The 17723-nt window shown below is 34.8% G+C and overlaps 1 protein-coding gene and 1 long non-coding RNA gene across 5 annotated transcripts in view; one reads left to right on the top strand and one right to left on the bottom strand.

Annotated features, from left to right (window-relative positions):
* The window catches only part of LOC117325937 (succinyl-CoA:3-ketoacid coenzyme A transferase 1, mitochondrial-like), a 29244-nt gene extending 24308 nt beyond the window's left edge, over positions 1 to 4936 (top strand). The window contains exons 9-14 of the mRNA XM_033882455.1: positions 458 to 549; positions 1002 to 1123; positions 1453 to 1528; positions 1633 to 1803; positions 2126 to 2227; positions 2640 to 4936. Coding sequence (XP_033738346.1) covers positions 458 to 549; positions 1002 to 1123; positions 1453 to 1528; positions 1633 to 1803; positions 2126 to 2227; positions 2640 to 2690 — 614 coding nt within the window. The 3' untranslated portion in view covers positions 2691 to 4936. The remainder of the gene's footprint in view (positions 1 to 457; positions 550 to 1001; positions 1124 to 1452; positions 1529 to 1632; positions 1804 to 2125; positions 2228 to 2639) is intronic.
* A 2629-nt stretch (positions 4937 to 7565) lies between these two features.
* On the bottom strand, positions 7566 to 17113 carry LOC117325936. 4 transcript variants are annotated; one of them, XR_004532396.1, is made up of 8 exons: positions 16774 to 17112; positions 15737 to 15757; positions 13391 to 13589; positions 13027 to 13120; positions 12497 to 12657; positions 12288 to 12407; positions 10529 to 11989; positions 7566 to 10350 (listed from the first exon to the last, which is right to left on the bottom strand). It is a non-coding gene; the product is annotated as an uncharacterized LOC117325936 (long non-coding RNA). The 4 variants fall into 4 exon arrangements; XR_004532398.1 differs by lacking the exon at positions 15737 to 15757 and having other exon boundaries at positions 12497 to 12673; positions 16774 to 17113; XR_004532395.1 differs by lacking the exon at positions 15737 to 15757 and having other exon boundaries at positions 16774 to 17111.
* Positions 17114 to 17723: the final 610 nt, after the last annotated feature.

Genomic DNA, 17723 nt, shown 5'->3' with positions numbered 1-17723 from the left:
TAAGTTAAACATTTAAAACTGATTGACGGTTAGATTATGATCTTTTTCTCTCTGGGTATTCACTTTTGCAAGTGTTGAAATACTTAAAATAAGACTTACAAAACTATGCCACTTAATTTAAGTGAAAATTGTAACTTTCAAACTTTTGACTTCCAACCAATTCCAAAGACTGAATGTAATATGAATACCTAAAATGATGTTTCCTATTAACTCATTATAAACTGTTTATAAATAACAAAAAATTTTAACTTTAATTCACATCTACATGTATAACGACTTTTTTGTGGCGATTTAGTTTTGCAATACACAGTCATAAAAGGCCTACTGTACCGGTGATTGAAACTATTTTACGGCAATTAATTTTCGTGAATTTTTATGGTTGCTATAAGATCATTATGGGTGCTTGGTACCACAGAGTTGTGTTGACATTGACTCCGTTCCTTAATTCATGTCCCAGCAAATCTTGGTATTGGTATGCCCATGTTGGCGAGTAATTACATAAAGGGTATTACAGTACATCTACAGAGCGAGAACGGCATTCTGGGACTGGTAGGTATTCACACTCGCCCAATATAGTCACCTTCAATTGTAATGTATTGATGATGGACAGTTTGGACAGTCAAAAACAACTGTTATTGTTACATACAAAACTGTGGAGTTTTAAGACAACATGAATTTCTATTGTAATACATCATGGTAGACCAGAATTGATAATAGTATATGTTAAACATAATAGTCCTATTGTGTGATACATTGTTAGAAAGCCAACAATCAGAATATATAAAGAATAAGGTACAAAAGCAATCTAATTAAAATTAGACTTGTAATTTCAGCTCCTATACAATACACTGTAATACAATATGGCAGTGTATCGTAGAGTATCGTAGAGGAATAGAAATTACTAGTCTAATTTTTATTAGATTGGTAACAAAAGCATAGTAAAATGGTTAAATTTGGTTTCAGTAAACATTTCTACATTTGAGTTTCTTATTTGTCACCAGGGAGCGTTTCCCACAGAGGACCAGGTGGATCCAGACTTGATCAATGCTGGGAAAGAAACTGTCACTAGTATCCCTGGTAGTTCCTACTTCTCCAGTGATGAGTCGTTTGCCATGATTCGAGGGTAAAGTTGTCTTCCCTTAATGTCGATTGTAGTCTACATACTGTTGAGTCGTAAAATGGAAATACCAAGAGAAGACAATGAAGTATTGAATTCATTCATCAATAATATTTTATGATACTGTGTACCATGGTTTGGTATTAATGAAGTACATCAGAAAAACCATTTGGTAATATTTCTTCCTTAGAGTGCCAGCCTGTCTATAACAAGCATTTGTAATTAGATAAAGGAAGTGATTCATACAAAAATGTAATTTTATTAATAAACTATACTTGTAATTTAGATATATGAGATTGTTTATATGATATTTTTATTTTTGTTGTGTTTTCTAGTGGCCACATTGATATCACTATCCTGGGGGCCATGCAGGTATCACAATATGGAGATCTGGCCAACTGGATGATTCCGGTAAGTTTATATACAAAAATACTGATATTCCTACATATTTTTCGTGACATTCTATAATAATTTGTACAACTGTTTCACTGGACAACTGTTGCTTTCCTTTCCAGGGTAAGATGGTGAAGGGGATGGGAGGAGCCATGGACTTGGTATCCAGTAAGGACACAAAGGTCATTGTTACCATGGAGCACACTGCCAAGGGAGGAAAACACAAGATTCTCAATGACTGTACCTTACCTCTGACTGGGAAGGGGTGTGTCAACACTATTATCACAGAAATGGTGGGTCATCAACCATAGGCTGTATGAAACTGATGATATTCAATATTCATCCGATAATAATTTGTTTTATATTTACATCCTATCAAAAGCCTTAATCATTTCAGGACGGTCCTGTTAACCAGGACGACAATTCATAAACTTTGACTCAGTTGAGAAAGTGGGTTTATTGTCAGGAAATTGAAATAACATTTTGATGAAATTCTGAAAGAGTGAGGCTGGTCAGATTATCTCCCCTTGAGACATTTTGCTTCATTTGTTAGATATTTGATTACCTCCCCTTGATACCCATCTGATTTTGAGCTATCCTCTTTTTTTTGACCAGGGTGTGTTTGAGGTAGACCCAGAAGAAGGACTGACCTTGACAGAGAAAGCTGAGGATGTACTTTTGGAGGATGTGGTAGAATTTACCGGTGCTGATTTTAAGGTAATTTTCCTTTAAACTGAAGACAAAAGCTGTCCATTCCACAACTGTTTGTTTTCTTTATCATTATCACTGTAAACATGTCTTTTTGTAGACTATTTTGTGATTCATTAATCATGCAATATTACAACAGGGTTTAAACAGGTCTGTGTATTTATCCAAGATAAATATTTATGAAAATCAAAGTCATATTTAGATCATGATGAAGACTGGTCTAGACCTTGTACCAGCGTACATGTGAAATGTGATTCCAATATTGGAATAATTATTTGTTATAGCAAAATGCAAGGTTTACTACATTAATATGAAAAAATCCAAATTACTACCTCATGGTTAAAAGGTTTAAAAAAAATATACACAGAAATAAATTAAATCTTGTTATTGTACACTAAAAAGTTACTTTCGTTTCGTATAGGTTGCTTCAGAATTAAAGACTATGGGACAGATAGCGGAACCTGAGGTGTGAAGGAAGCTGTGATATTTTATATTGGAGAGTCATTGTGTAAACTTCGTGTCACTTCCAATGTTTTTTTCAGTGTACATTTGGGCACAGAATGTGTGTGAAAATATCACTTAACTTGGATGTCATACAGATGTTTGAAAGTATCACTTAACTTAGATGACGTTACACAGATTTGTGAAAGTATCACTAAACTCGGATGTCAAACAGATGTTTGAAAGAATAACTTATTTCGGATGCCATCCATTATTATCTTACGTTTTGCTTTGTTTTTATGTAGTCAGAAACTTATATATCATTATTGCAAATACACATGGAAATGTGGGAAACACTGTGGACTTTTAAAGAAATATTTTACATTTCGGAAAACAACATTTCGAAGTTTGTCTCAAACACAATAGTATTATATAATTAAAGAATTTGTTCTTTTTTATTTGACACTAAATATGTAATTGATATGAATAACCTTGTACACAATATAGGTCAACTTACATGTGCTATGAACCTTGGTGTGGGAATCATTTACTTCTGATGAATAATGCTGGAACATTCCGAAACAACAACTATTACAAAGTTTCCAGTTAGATCTGTTGTATGTAACATTTATATTGTTAAGTACAATGTATGCCTGCTATATACTTTCAACCTATGTAGTATTTAAGTTGTTTTTCACATGTTTACTTGTTTAAAGATTATCTATCAATTTTGGTGATAAATATACCAAAGATATAGATATAGAGTCTTCGAGAATCGTAGGTTGCAGTTATTTGGTAGTATGATGATGAAAAATGATATCAAATTCACTGTACCTGTGTGATATCGCTATCGATGAAGGTCTACTTACACTTAATATAATGCTCACTAGTGCTGGAAGCTAGAAGTTATCTTGTAAATGGTTTGTCGATAAGTTTTATCACATAACTGGCCTGGTTACTATGTGGTATGACCATATCATAATTATCATGAGATGTGTACTAATAACACAATTTTAATTGTCTCTGTAGAGAAAAACATAATGTCCAAGTCGAAATTCACATTGGATATAAATCATGTGAGTAACAGAATCTTACACTCATGGCTATGTAATATGGAATTCATTCAACGACCCATTCTGTGGAACTTGAATTTAACTCAATTTTACTGTGAAATTTTTGGGTTTTGTTTGTATTTGTTTCATGTACATGTATATAGAACTCGATTTGTCAGTAAAATCGTGGATAATAAATCCTGACATCTTTTGCCTGGGAATTTGCTTTTTTATCTGAAACCCATGGTTTTCTTTATTAAGTTAATGTGGTATTTTCATGAGAACACTTAGGAAGGTTTGTAGATAACATATCAATATTTCTCTTTGCATTCTATTACTGGCATCAAATAGGAAAGTTTTGCTTTTAATTTTGCCAATTCTTTCTCTTGGAAGATCCAATAAATTCAAGACACATGAAAAAATACATTGGACAAATTTAGATAAAATAATTTCTGTCTAAAGGCTAAAAAGCAAAAACTTGTTTATTTATTATTATTACCAGTGTAAAACCTCCTCGCAATAATCATATGAGGAGACAGTGTTAGTAATCAATGTAACATAATGTACATCATTATTGTGTGGATCATGCTAATTGTGAAGATTGTTTTCTGAGGTAAATGATACCAGCACTTTTATATTATTTGTTAGTTTAAGATGTTTACCGCCTACATGACTCGGCCTATTGCTTTGTTTTATATTACTTAAATCATGTAGCTCTGTTGCGTTGTATGGAAGTTTTGTGTGATTTGTATTTTGTGTAAACATGTGTATATATGTGTGTGGAGTTGCCATTGGTTTTATGTGTGGAATATTAAATAATAGAATTCAAAGAATACTTTATATATAAAAAGACATGTTTACAAAGCATCCCAAGGGACGGAATAAACTGGTTTAATGTAGATGTGGACAAATTGGTTATAGAGTTTGATGGATTCAGCCAATTGTTAGAGAACTTGACATGTGTTTGTTATAAGGAAGAATTCTCAGTATGTGTCTTCATTTTGAATGTGTTTTTATATAGAGGGGATCTTATATATACTTGTATATATAAGTATATACAAGCTTAGGTGATCATTCATGTGTACATAGTTTCTACACACTTTATGCGTAATCAGATGAATGTTTGTACACACCATCATGCATATTCAGAGTGAGAGTTTCTACACACCTTCATGTGTAATCAGAGTGAGATGTATCAAAAATAAACTTGTGTATTTTCAAATTTCATTGATTTATTTTGATTCCTACGTTGTGTAGTCCAGTGGATTGGTTTGGTAGGATAATGTTATCGAGTGGCACGATAATATGGGTGGCACAATGGTATCGGGTGACACAATGATATAGGGTGGCGCAATGGTATCAGATGTACTTAGGGTTATTTTGAAATCTCTTACTTAACATAATTTATCTAAATCATGGGTGTTTTGCACTTCCTCATTTTTAGCTCACCTAGACCTCGGATGTCATGGCGCGGCGTCCGTCGTCCGTCCGTCCATTGTCCGTCTGTCCATCGTCCGTCCGTCAACATTTACTTCAAATCGCTACTAGTCAAAAAGTTATCATTACATTTTAACCACATTTCGTCAGAAACATCCTTGGCAGAAGGGGATCAGATTTTGCATTAATGGTGACTCTGACCCCCAAGAGGCCAGAGGGGCGGGGCCCAATAGGGGACATTGAGGCAATTCCTTTAAATCGCTACTAGTCATAAAGTTTTGAATGGATTTGAACCCAGAAGCACACTTGGGAAAGGGGAACATATTTTGGATAAATGGTTGCTGTGACCCGCCATCCCATAACCATTTATATATATAGAATGACTGGACGTTCTGGGATAAACACAATTCTGATGTAAAAATAGGCCCACAAGGGGTTTTCCCTACCGTATGGGACTTAGTTTCTTTAAACACAGTCATGTTGTAAAACCAATCCCTGAGGTCTTTCACACCCTTAGAGAGTCTGGACTTCGTTTTTTCTTTAAAGCACATGAGATCCCACACTATAACAATATATAGCATTGTTCGAGATTGACAAATAGAGCTACATGTATGTATTAACGATTTGAACATTAATATTATTTTGACATTTGGTCAAATCCAACCAGGTGAGCGACACAGGCCCCATGGACCTCTTGTTTTGACAATTTTGATTATTTTTTTATCCCCTTCTAGGATCGCGCTTTAGGCCTTTAATTGGCAATACTGACGAGTCCAAGAAGGACGAAACAGCAGCACGGTACAGTTTAATTCTTTTTGCCGTTACTGTATCTACCTCCTAAATTTGTTTAGAATGGTGTTATTATCTCGTGTCTTTTGTACAATCATTTGTACATTTAATCAATCTTGAATCTGAATTTACACATCTGTGTATTTTCTTGTTGTTTTTGGTTGACCGATTCTCAAAATCACCTGGCATCATTAACGCTAATATAATATAATCGATCAGTGGTCATACACAGCCCATCGCAATATACTTTGTTAGCCACATTAGCCCGCCGTATGTTAAATATCATTAAGCTGATACATGGCCTCAAAAACAATGGAGAACACCGATATGAATACGAAACCATAATTCTAATTAACAACCGAGGGCAAAAGGGAGAAAAATAAAATCAGGCGTTCATGAAGAGTAAGCATTTTCTGCTTCAGTGACGATACCAGCGATGCAAATCTAGGTCAAATCTGAGTAAAATCTTATTCTCAAAATGAGAACTAGGGTGCTGACAATGAAACCATTAGGTATATCAACAAACATTGAGCATATCTAAATTCATATCAATTTAAATATTTTTGAAGAACAAATTCCTATGGAGTAATTGCACTCGGAAGGATGTATCAAAATAGAATGTGATATCTGATTTTAATTTGGTAGAGAGTACCATGTTGAACACTGTCATTACAAGTTCGTTCGGACAGACCTGTCATTACATCTCCAAAGATAACCTTGATCACCTTTTGGTCTAATAATCAGGCGTTAAAATTTGTTAAAATGTCGCTGTGCTAAATCTCCCACTTTGAACAATCCTTTGGTCGGAGATTTCCCACTTTAGCATCTCCAGAAGGTGGCAGCCCTGTCTTATTCATCCTAATGACCTTCGCAATGTCATTTACGTTAACGCGGCTTTGTTGGTCTTTCGAAAATATCTCTATGGTCCGAGAGGCCAGGGTAACGGGCCAATATTATGATGACATTAAGAACGATAACCTCTATCTGGTGATAACGACCTTGCGACTCCAAATGCGACAATATGTGGCGCAGCGGTATAAGCTGCGGGTATTTCTGACTAGGCGATTGGGTGCCGTGGATCGTGAGTTCGAGGCCCGGTCAGGGCACGAGTCAAAAAGTTGTCTTCCTTCGTCATTTGTGTTGCTAAGTTATATATATACGATCGTCCCCACCCACTTGTACTCACTTCCTTCTGTTGACCCTTATACTGGGTGTTGGATGTCTGTCTAGTTTTCTCACTGATCTAGCATTCCACCAAATCTAGGCGATATCTTCACCAACCTGTGTCTCTTGATTACTGGATGTTTGTCTTTACTGTAGTTCCCTTTGTCTACAGGAACCCTTCCGTATGGACTGTAGACACCAGCTCCGCTAATACGCAAGTTTTGGTGGCTTTATACTCATATTTTTCTATGGGAGATTTGTTATCCGATCAAAGTGTGAGGACAGTTACAATTCTTTAGTTTGATATATTCAGCATATATTACATTGAAAGCACACGGATCGCATGAACCAGTGACAGTTAAGGAAGGAGAACCTACAGTTTAGGATTCAGTCTATTTAAGGAATTAACAATACAACGACCGTGAGTAGTCATGCAGCTTTCAAACCAAATTTATTTTCGACGCAAAAATGCAATATAAATGTTTCAAATATTTACAACCAATATCAAAACATATATAGATGTTAAACATCGGCGTGACTTTACATTATCTTCTGCTTACACGATGTGTTTAAGTAACATTCTGTACATAGAAGTAACATTATGTACATAGGCAAGTATTGATATTTTAATATGAAAAGTTAATCTTTTTGTAAAGAAACAAACACAGAATTACATGTATGCATTTTTATTCTTCATCGATATGGTTCGATCAGTTTAAAAAATATATATCGCTGATTGATATGTTGTGAGCTTCATATTGAAGGTTTTGAAGTTCGCTTGACATAGTATTATTTTCCAACATTATCCCCTTCAGTATCTATAAACTTTTGTCAGCGGTGTTTAAGGGCCTCAATGCCACTTTTATAGAACTCCTTTTCTCGGCTGTTTATAAAGTCATCCACTGCATGCATGTATGTGCCTGAAATAGCTGCTTTCAGTTTTGGAAATAGATGAAAGGTTGATGGGCGAGATCAGGTGAATAAAGCGGATGCTCAATCAATTTAAAGCCACAATCGTGAATGGTAGCCATGGCAATGACAGACTTGTGAGCATGAGCATTGTCCTGATGGAATAACACACATTCAGTGAGATTTCCGTGGCGCTTCAGTTTAATATTTCCCGTAACTGCCTCAGAAGTAAACCATAGTATGCTCTTCTCCGATTTTGTCCATTTTGTAAAAGCCGCTTGTCTTGTTTACTTTAGAGTGCTACCTCGTCGATATAAACTAATTAAATGAGATCAGTCCTTGGGTACACGACCCTACATTGACCTTAAACAGGGGACCAAGAAGCGAATATACGCTTATAAAAGGCCGTTAACTGCTATTGCTATATAGTCAGAGACTAGTAGGCTTAAAAAGAACCTTCTTGATTACCTCCTTCAATACGAGACTTACAATATATCAATCACCCCTCGTACCATCGAGTCCAATCGCTCGGTTACTTCTCTCGCTGTGTGAATCGCCAAGACATGGAACCTCACTCAGTAAGCTGTAGTACTCTCTTTTAATGAATTGCTTAACATGGAACCTCGCTCACTAAGTTACAATGTTCTTGCTTTGTGATTTATTATTAAACATGGAAGCTCACTCATGATCAGTCGTTTATAATTGTCTCGGTTTGCTAATAAAGTTATATTTATATAGATATATATGCAATATATTTTATACAGGTACATTAACAGACGAAACCGTTATGAGCTATGTATATTACTGCATGGGCTTCGCCTTGATCACATCCACGATACTGATAAGTTCAGGCTGTTTTGGAACCGTACATGTATATATATTCATAACCCCATTATATACATTACCTATAATTAAAGTGTTTCATCCATTTAAGTTATTAAAGATACAAAAGAAGATGAACAGTTTAAAAACAGCAAGCTCAGAAACAAAGACAGCAAATCGAAAAAAAAAAAAAATTACCTAAATGTAGTGATTGACAGAGAAATCATTTACTGGGACCAAACATTGAATGGTAGATACATGCCCGGTCAACCCCTAGTGTAGACAGGAAGTTACGTGAAAATACAAAACTGACGTCACAAAATCTGAGTGATATGATTGGAAACTAAAATGTGATAGGCAGGGAACAATAATAAGACATCAAAGCACTTGGTTTTACAATCCCAAGTATCCACCTCTTAGAGGAGCCTTATGGTAGAGAACCAATGTATCTGACTCTTCGGCTTGCGATAATTAATTAACAATTAAATGATTAAATAACATGTGATCGTGATAGACTAATCAAAACACAGATATAATGACAATATCAACATAACACTTAGCAATGTATTAGTAAGTTACCTCATACAAAATACCTTAGGAATTCCTTACCAATATATAGGGGATATTACATTCTTACCAAATGGCTGCGTTCTGAAGATATGTCCGACTACTGTACAAACGAAAATATCAATCACAAGATAATCATCTCATGGCGGCGGTATATCGAATTTGCCGTACGCGATGACGAATTCAAAGATGCGCCTCTATTAGCTACTTAAAACTAACAGCAGTGTCGATGAGGAGGTAACAAGTAACAGGTATTTCCCTTTTGTTTTACTTAAGATCACGCGCACTCCATATGATATTTGCAGACAAGTGCCTTGTTATATTGCAGTTGAACTTTCACGCTTTAAATTGTCACTATTGTCATGGTAATTGAACTGTAGTTGCTTATTAGGTTCTGCTTCAGAAAATAAACGTGAAGGTATCGCAACAGATCTGGTCGGCTTCAAATAATCATCGTCATTATCATCAGAAGTAGGCATGCTTAATGCCTTACCAGACACCGGATGGAGATAGTCCTCGTTCCCATCATCCGGGTAATCAACTTCCGGTTGTGATTCTGAAGTTATTCCTTTATTAGTATTCATATCCGGTAGGGGCGGAAGTGCACGATGTTCATCAGTATTATGAGGCCTCGTTTTTTTGTCACCAGCGACACCGACAGCGCTGATGTACCCGTCATCGTCCATTTTGTCGATATTACTCTCATCATACACTTCGTGTGTTGTGTTTGTATAGTGATTGGCCTCGGCTAACCTCCCTACCGGATGTAGATAGTCACCATCGTCTGGCCGTTTTAAGTCATCCGATAATTCTAGATACTCATTCTCAATCGGCCCATCAGGAGAGTCTTGGGAGCATTGCGTGGTCGGATCGCTCGTGTAACCGTTTTGACTTTGTCTGTTGTGGTTGTTGGGAGTTAAATTGTTTGTATCAGAACTGCTCTTACTTTTTCTGGAATGAAACATTATTATTTTTGGAAATAAATTTCACCATTATTAGCATATATTATTTGAATACTTATCCATACTCATGATGCTAAATTATTGTCATTTGTTTGATTTCATGTATAATATTTGAAACATGAACGATATTAAATGAATACTATTCGGTAGTTAGTAAATTATATTACCTTTTCCTTATGTAAACTATTCCGATTGCAAGTACAACAAACGGGACAGCAAGCAGGCCGAGCAGGTACACTAAAACAAAAGGAACTCAAAAACATCAGTACACATTTTGTTTTTCAATCTAAAAGATAATGACCATGTCTTCAAAAAATATGTACAAAAAATTACTTCTTTTGTTTGTGTATCTTTTGTCATTTTGACTCAAACACACAACGTACTGTAGTTAAGGAACACATCCTGCTGTTGTCGATTTCACTTGGTGCTGATTTAAGTTGGTTATGAGACAAACGAATTATGATTCAATTCTTCACCATATCAAATTAACAAAAGCATGATGAAATGCTTATATATTTCAAACTAAATGGTTTGTTTTAATCTGGAACAAGTCCACCATTGATGACGAGATACCGCAACTTCTGTATTCCATTCAAGTCCTTTATTGAATGTTTATTTCATAGAATATTTTAGAATACTTTTTTGAATACAGATCTACAATATTTCAGCTGCTTTGGTGATACTGTAATGAAACAGTGTGAAATAAGACGTATATTGATACGTGTAGCAATATAAATCTGGTCAAGTTCGTGCAATTCATAAAACAAGCTGAACAATCTGAATTTAGCAATTTCAAAGAGGTCCAACCCAGCTGGCAGACATACGTTGAAAAAACGTTTCTTAAACGTACCACGAATCGTTGCACAAACGTTTAATACAAACGTTTGATTCACATAAGTTTGTCCATTGGAAAGACGTCGTCCTAACGTTACACAAACACGTTAATAAAACGTTATCCCCACGTTATATACACGTAATTTTTCCGTGATTGGAACGTTGCACAAACGTGAATGAATGTGCAGTCGACGTTTCTTAAACGATTAAGCAACGTTATTATTCTTCAATAACGTTTCTACAACGTTTTGTAACATTAATGTAACGTTAACATAACGTTTCTGCAACATTGATGTAACGTTAATATAACCTTTCCGCAACGTTTATCTACCATATATTCCACGTATCTGCAACGTTGCATAAACGTACTTAAGTTAAAATAGACGTTTCACTTATTATTTCGTAACGTAGTTTAACGTTTAGGCAACGTTTTGTAATTACCATGAAACATTAATGTAACTTGTCTGCAACGTTTATCTGACATTTATTCGACGTTTCGGCAACATTGCATAAACGTCATTTAGTTGAAATTAGACTTCATACAGAAAATTTCGTAACGAAATGAAATCTTTCTTCAATTCTGGTAAAATGAATAGATCGCCACGTTGTATTTCACTTCACGTATTTTTCACGCTGTGCTACGTTTTCCAGTGTACACCAATGTACCCTTTTATACAAAACATGACCTGCTATATATTTTAGTGACAACACTTTATTTATTATTTGATATCCAGTATTTTCCTCGTCTCACACAGATTCGTCTTCGCTGCTTGTCACACTATCGTGGATTTCCTCTGAAACAAAAGTAATAAACATCGATACCTTACAATTTTTCTGCTCGGTCATTTTTTTTGTATTATGTTGTTTGTTTGTTTTTTTTTTTTGTTTTGTTTTTTTTTCATTTTAAATTAATAAAATCTGTAGTTCCTGTTCTTATTCAGAGGGATAGATCCGGAACTAGCGTCTTAATAGGTTGTCTAGAACGATTAACAGCTTACATGAAGGATTCTTTGTAAGTGTAATATGATTGATTAGATAGTACAATTTTCATTGTAACTTCAAAAAGGTTTTAAAGTAGCATTGGTCTGTTACCTTGTGTTGTGTCCTTGGTCGATGTTTTCCGCCCGTTTAGCCGATGATTGCTGTATTTCAGCCAGTTTTTAATTTTCTGTTCAGCTTCAGCGTGGGGTAGCCCCACTTTTTTGGCTGCACCTGACAAGAAAAATGTGTATGAATACTTGATCTTACTTTGAAAGTTCAAATTTGAAAAGTACTTCCGAGATATATCACAACAGTATTACCTAAGACCGATTTTGCTAGGTTGGTCCTCGAAAATGCCCGTTTCTGTCCCCGACCGGCCCAGTTAAATCAAATTGCTAACCCATCGGTCAAGGTAGCCTCCATGATTCTCTTTATTTTGTTGTCGCTGGTGTGTCCTCCATGATGAAGCATGTTTCATCCACTATTAAAAGTTATTACTTTTAAAAGCCGAATATGTAAGAATTAATACAACTGTAGTAAATATTGTATATTCTATTAACTATCTTGACCATGTGTAAGACGAGTTTTTAAGCTCAAGTTGTTATCAAGTATAAATAAAGACCATTATTATCATTAATATTACATGTACATCTACATGTATCTAATATACAAAATAAAAAAGAAAAAGACAATTTGACAGAATAAATTAAAGCTGCAAACTTGAGAGTTGGTAGAAAAAAATTGATAAGATAAACTTGAAATTGAACTAATATGAATTGCTCCTATTACATCAACTTCCCTGCTGTCGCAACTGTTCGCGTATCAAAACTATGTTTCGTCAATCGCTTACCTTCTCTTCATCAGTGATGCCTCGTCATCTGTTGTATTGAGATCAGAGGATATCGTCGCCTTAGATAACTTTTTCCTGGCCTTGTGATAGGTTTCTGGAGAATGAATGCAACAACAATACTAAGAAAGAAAAACAAAATCCCCAATTTTTGGTCAACTACAGTAATATGCCTTAATAGTTGATTAAACTTTACAAGTTCCAGCCATATATTCAATTGAGGATACATGTATATGTAAGAATGAGTTGTTTTAAGACAAATTTACGTTTTGTTTTCATAGATTCTTTCAGAATGGAAGTGAATAAAATGTTTATATATTATTATTAAACATCATATCACATTGATTACACACTTGTGATTACTTACCCGTTTCCTTTAGAATACGAATAGTATGTTTTTCCCAACTGGGGTCTGGGATTTCTTTTTTTTTCTACAGCTCTTTTAACTCCACTTGGTGATTTGTTAGGTGGCCATACACACTCTTTATTTCCTTTTAAAATCCACAAGGCTGGTACGACCTCAACTTCATTAGTTTTGGTAAATTCGACCACCGCAAACATCTTTCCTATTTAGAATGGATCAAAGGAAACGCTACAAAGCTGTCGCCATAAGGCAGAAGAACAATTTTACATGATATTTCATTGATGTTAAATGTAACCAAGCCTTCTGTTATTTCTTTTATGTATGCTATGTTTATTAGACAAGATTCTAAAGGATAGTTATAAAATGGTTCTACAATACGGAACTTTTGACACACTAATTTACGAATATTGTTACAAATAATAATATTTCTAACAACATAATAAGAGCCATTCACCATTAGTGCATTATTTGTTTTTTTTGTTGAAATGAGAAGATTTTCTAAGTGAAGTTCTTCGAATTCTTTGCAGGGTGGCAATGCAGGTGGTAAAGGACCATGTTTGTGTTCCTTTTTACAAAATATTGACGCTCTGATGTTCATTTTATTCAAGGAGGATTTCTCCATAATTCTTCGAATCACCTGTTCGAACGGAAAATTTGGTTTTCTAATCAACCGCTTAATTGTCTGGAGGTAATTTTCAAATGGAAAGCTTGAAAAAGATTGTAGATTACCGAATTTTCGTACATCACTTGGCAAATGTATGAGAGAATGTACATTGTACACTAAAAAATGACTTCCGTAAATCTTTGCAAACTGTTGTACAAAGAGAACGAGAAGTTGTTCAGCGTAGTCACAGTAATCAACACAAATTGTCGCTGCATAGTATTGTTATGGCAACGTGAAGCATAATGAAATGTTTGTAAACTGAATCGTGTAGTTTATTCTTCAGAACGACTGGTCCAGCATATAAGATAAACGATCTAAATTCAGTTGCCTTCCATCTATCTATTTCCGACAAAGTTCTTCCGTTTCTAACGAATTCACAGGGAAGTGAAGATCTGAGCCGAATTAGCATGTCCGATATTAGTTGTCCAGTTCGCCCCATCAGTCTTGTTGAGAGAGGCCCACTGATCCAGAAAAGCAATAATCTTTTCACTACACCTAGACATACAAGATGCATGTAATCTAGGGGAAACTGAGTTACCATTCCAAGATCAAGTTCTCGCAAAGAAGAAGAATCTTTATGGTGATCTTCATCTGTCATTTCATTGAACATTATATCTGTTCTCATTGGCGCTTTACAATCTGGGAACGTCATACGATGATTTTCGTATCCGCCGGATTGTGTACATTTATCACAACCGTAATAGCCACTGTGACCTTTGACCATTTTGACAAACGCCCTCGCAGGAGTGTCGCACAGAACATTTAAAATCTTTGCTCTGATTACTCTATCGTTTAGTGTTATTCCATTGTTTTCAATATCTTTTATTTCGGTTATGAATGGGCGTAAATAATCATTCGCATTCTTTGGTTTTGATGTGCCGACCCACAAACCAATGATAAAGGGTTCTTTCCCCATATACTCGTTTACAATACCAAGTATAGGCCAAAATTGGTCATTGCTACTTTTAAAAAGTGGAAGTCCGTCAATATTCAATTGTAGAGTTATATCTGAGATTGACAATATTTCGGGGAAAAGCCTTAATTGTCTTTCCATGTATTCTTTAATGCCGATATTTTTTCAAATATTTTCCACCAGATATATCCAAAATATCATATGAGGTGGGAGTGGCCAAAAGTTTTCTAACATCCTTTGGTAAAGCTGGAAAATAGGGCTTTAATAATGCAAGTAATTTGTTACTGTGACATGCAGCAGTGCCACTTTCAAGAATCCATAATCTAAGATGATCACTAAAATTTCTTTGACTTTTTTCCTCGTCATCATCATCATCATCATCATCAGTATTATCCGAGTCTGCCACGGTTACATCTGTTTCATAGCTTTCTGAAATTACCTCACTTAAATCACTATCTGTAATCTGACTTCCTGCCTCATCGTTATTTTGTAGATTAATTTCTTGATCACTGTCCGAAGTCGAATCGTTTGATCTAACTAAATCTATCTCTCTTAACGAATCATTTTCATTTTCGAAATTGCTTTCTGAATTCTGGTCGGACGAATCGAATTCAGATTCAAAACTTTCTTCCGTGGAATTCATCATTTCTAAAGTTCTTTTTAAAGCATGACGCCGGATAGTTCTATCGCTAACCAATCGATTTGCCATATTCCCGGTTTAATATCAAAGGAAAAAAATAAGCAAGAGTTGTAAAATGATATGGCCACCTACTTATACACCAAAAATTGAAATCTGAAATGAATGACACAGTTATTGATCAACATATATATTTCTAATGCAGGCTGTACACCACAGTGCAGATATGTTTTGAAAGGATATATAGCAGAAGTGTGTTTTATGTTTTAATCTAAAACTAGTGCAAATGCATCTACTTATATATAATTATGTTCAATGCAAAACATACTCTTCAATTTTCCATATACACAAGTATATGATAATTAATTTGAGGGAATTCTTTCCAGTTCGAGCCACATCTGTTCTTTGGCCAAACAGGTTTAATTCAGTCGTAACCACTTAATTATTGTAGTCTATGCAAGTAGACTGTGTCCCGATTATTTTCCTTTAAGTAATATATTTAGTTAATCGAATTATATATTGCATTGGCGTATTCCTATATGGAATTCGCTTACCGAAATAAACCACTAGAGAGATATTTTGAAGCAGAAAAACCATAAGAAAGTGCCAGTCATAAAGGTACAAAAACGATCAGAAATTTTGTAACTTGAACGAAATACCCCTTTAATATGTATTTGAATAAAAGAATAATGATGATATCCTCAAATAAATCCGCAAGCAAAATTAATAGAAATTCTTTAAAATATCATATAACAGTTCGCGTATATTGTGAATACAAGTGAGGTATGCATTTAATGGGCGCTGCCATTTTGTGCTTAGTCACATGATCTAAGTCACGTGCCTTAATTGTAGATTGAAATACCGTTAAACAATGGTTTTGTAGCATTTCTAAATAATTCAATACACGGTAAGGATATTTCGAAACACTTGTATGGCATTTTATATAACATAGTCAATTTTGATGAACGTGTATAAGTATTTCCAGTTCGAATAGCTACGGTAGAACACGTGTGTACACCCACATCAACCTAGCTCATCACAAATTATAGCAAACTTTTTACGAAGTATCCGCACGTAGAATTAATTAACAAGTTAAAATAAGTATCCTGCTACATATGTTCCTCAAACCGATAGATGTCAAAAATATGAATGAAATACTTATATGTACTTACCGAGTTCTTTTAATGACGTGAGTCCACTGTGTACTGCTCAGTTAAAGATGGAGTGGGTAGACAAAGAAATTTTACGAGCGGGAATTTGCGGCCGAAGCTTATATAACCATCTGACCGACATATCACTGACACACATGTGGTCAGCCTCCGGACCTTACACTACACGTACATTGATGGTTTGTGAGGGCCCGAGCGATAATAGTATAGCAATTATTTGTACGCGTATATAACAACACAAAACGGGAAAAAACTAAACTTTAAAGAGTCTTTTTGAAAGGAAAACATTTATGATAGTTATATTATTTCACTGAAAATGTGGTAAATGCCATGGCCGAATTACGTTATAGAATTAGTTTTATAATCTTCCGCGACCATACATATATATATATAAATATGTATCGAAATGACTATTGCAAATAAAATTACTGACGCAAACTATAAAAGTTTAATTCAGACGACACAATTCAATCATTTCAAAACGATTTATTTTGAGAACAAATCGTTTCCTTAACGTTAGATAAACGTTAATCCGGCACCAGTAATACAGGAGAAATCACAAAAATGATACGTTGGCCAAACGTGGCAAAGACGTTAAATTTATACTCAATAATTTTGCTAAAAAAATAAATAACATAAATCAGTTGCATACGTATATGACCATCTTGCCAGGATGTTAAATATATATCTTGATGTCTTGTATGATTTAAAACACTCGATTGTAGGGTAGGAAATATACGTAAGAGACCATATTTATTTCGAAAATGACACGTTTTAACAACGCCTGTGAAACGTTTCTTTTTATCTTTGGTAACAAATTCATCGTATTTATTTGCAACGTTAAGAAAACGTTATGTAGACGTTGCAAGTAAGACGGTTAATATTTCGACTTTTAGTGGGAAAACAATCGTTTTAGCAACGTCTGGAAAACGTTATGTTTTAACGTAAAACAT

Source organism: Pecten maximus, chromosome 4 (genome assembly GCF_902652985.1).
Source record: "Pecten maximus chromosome 4, xPecMax1.1, whole genome shotgun sequence".
Taxonomy (NCBI): domain Eukaryota; kingdom Metazoa; phylum Mollusca; class Bivalvia; order Pectinida; family Pectinidae; genus Pecten; species Pecten maximus.
Note: the sequence above shows the minus strand (reverse complement) of the source record. Positions and strands in the feature narration are given on the sequence as shown.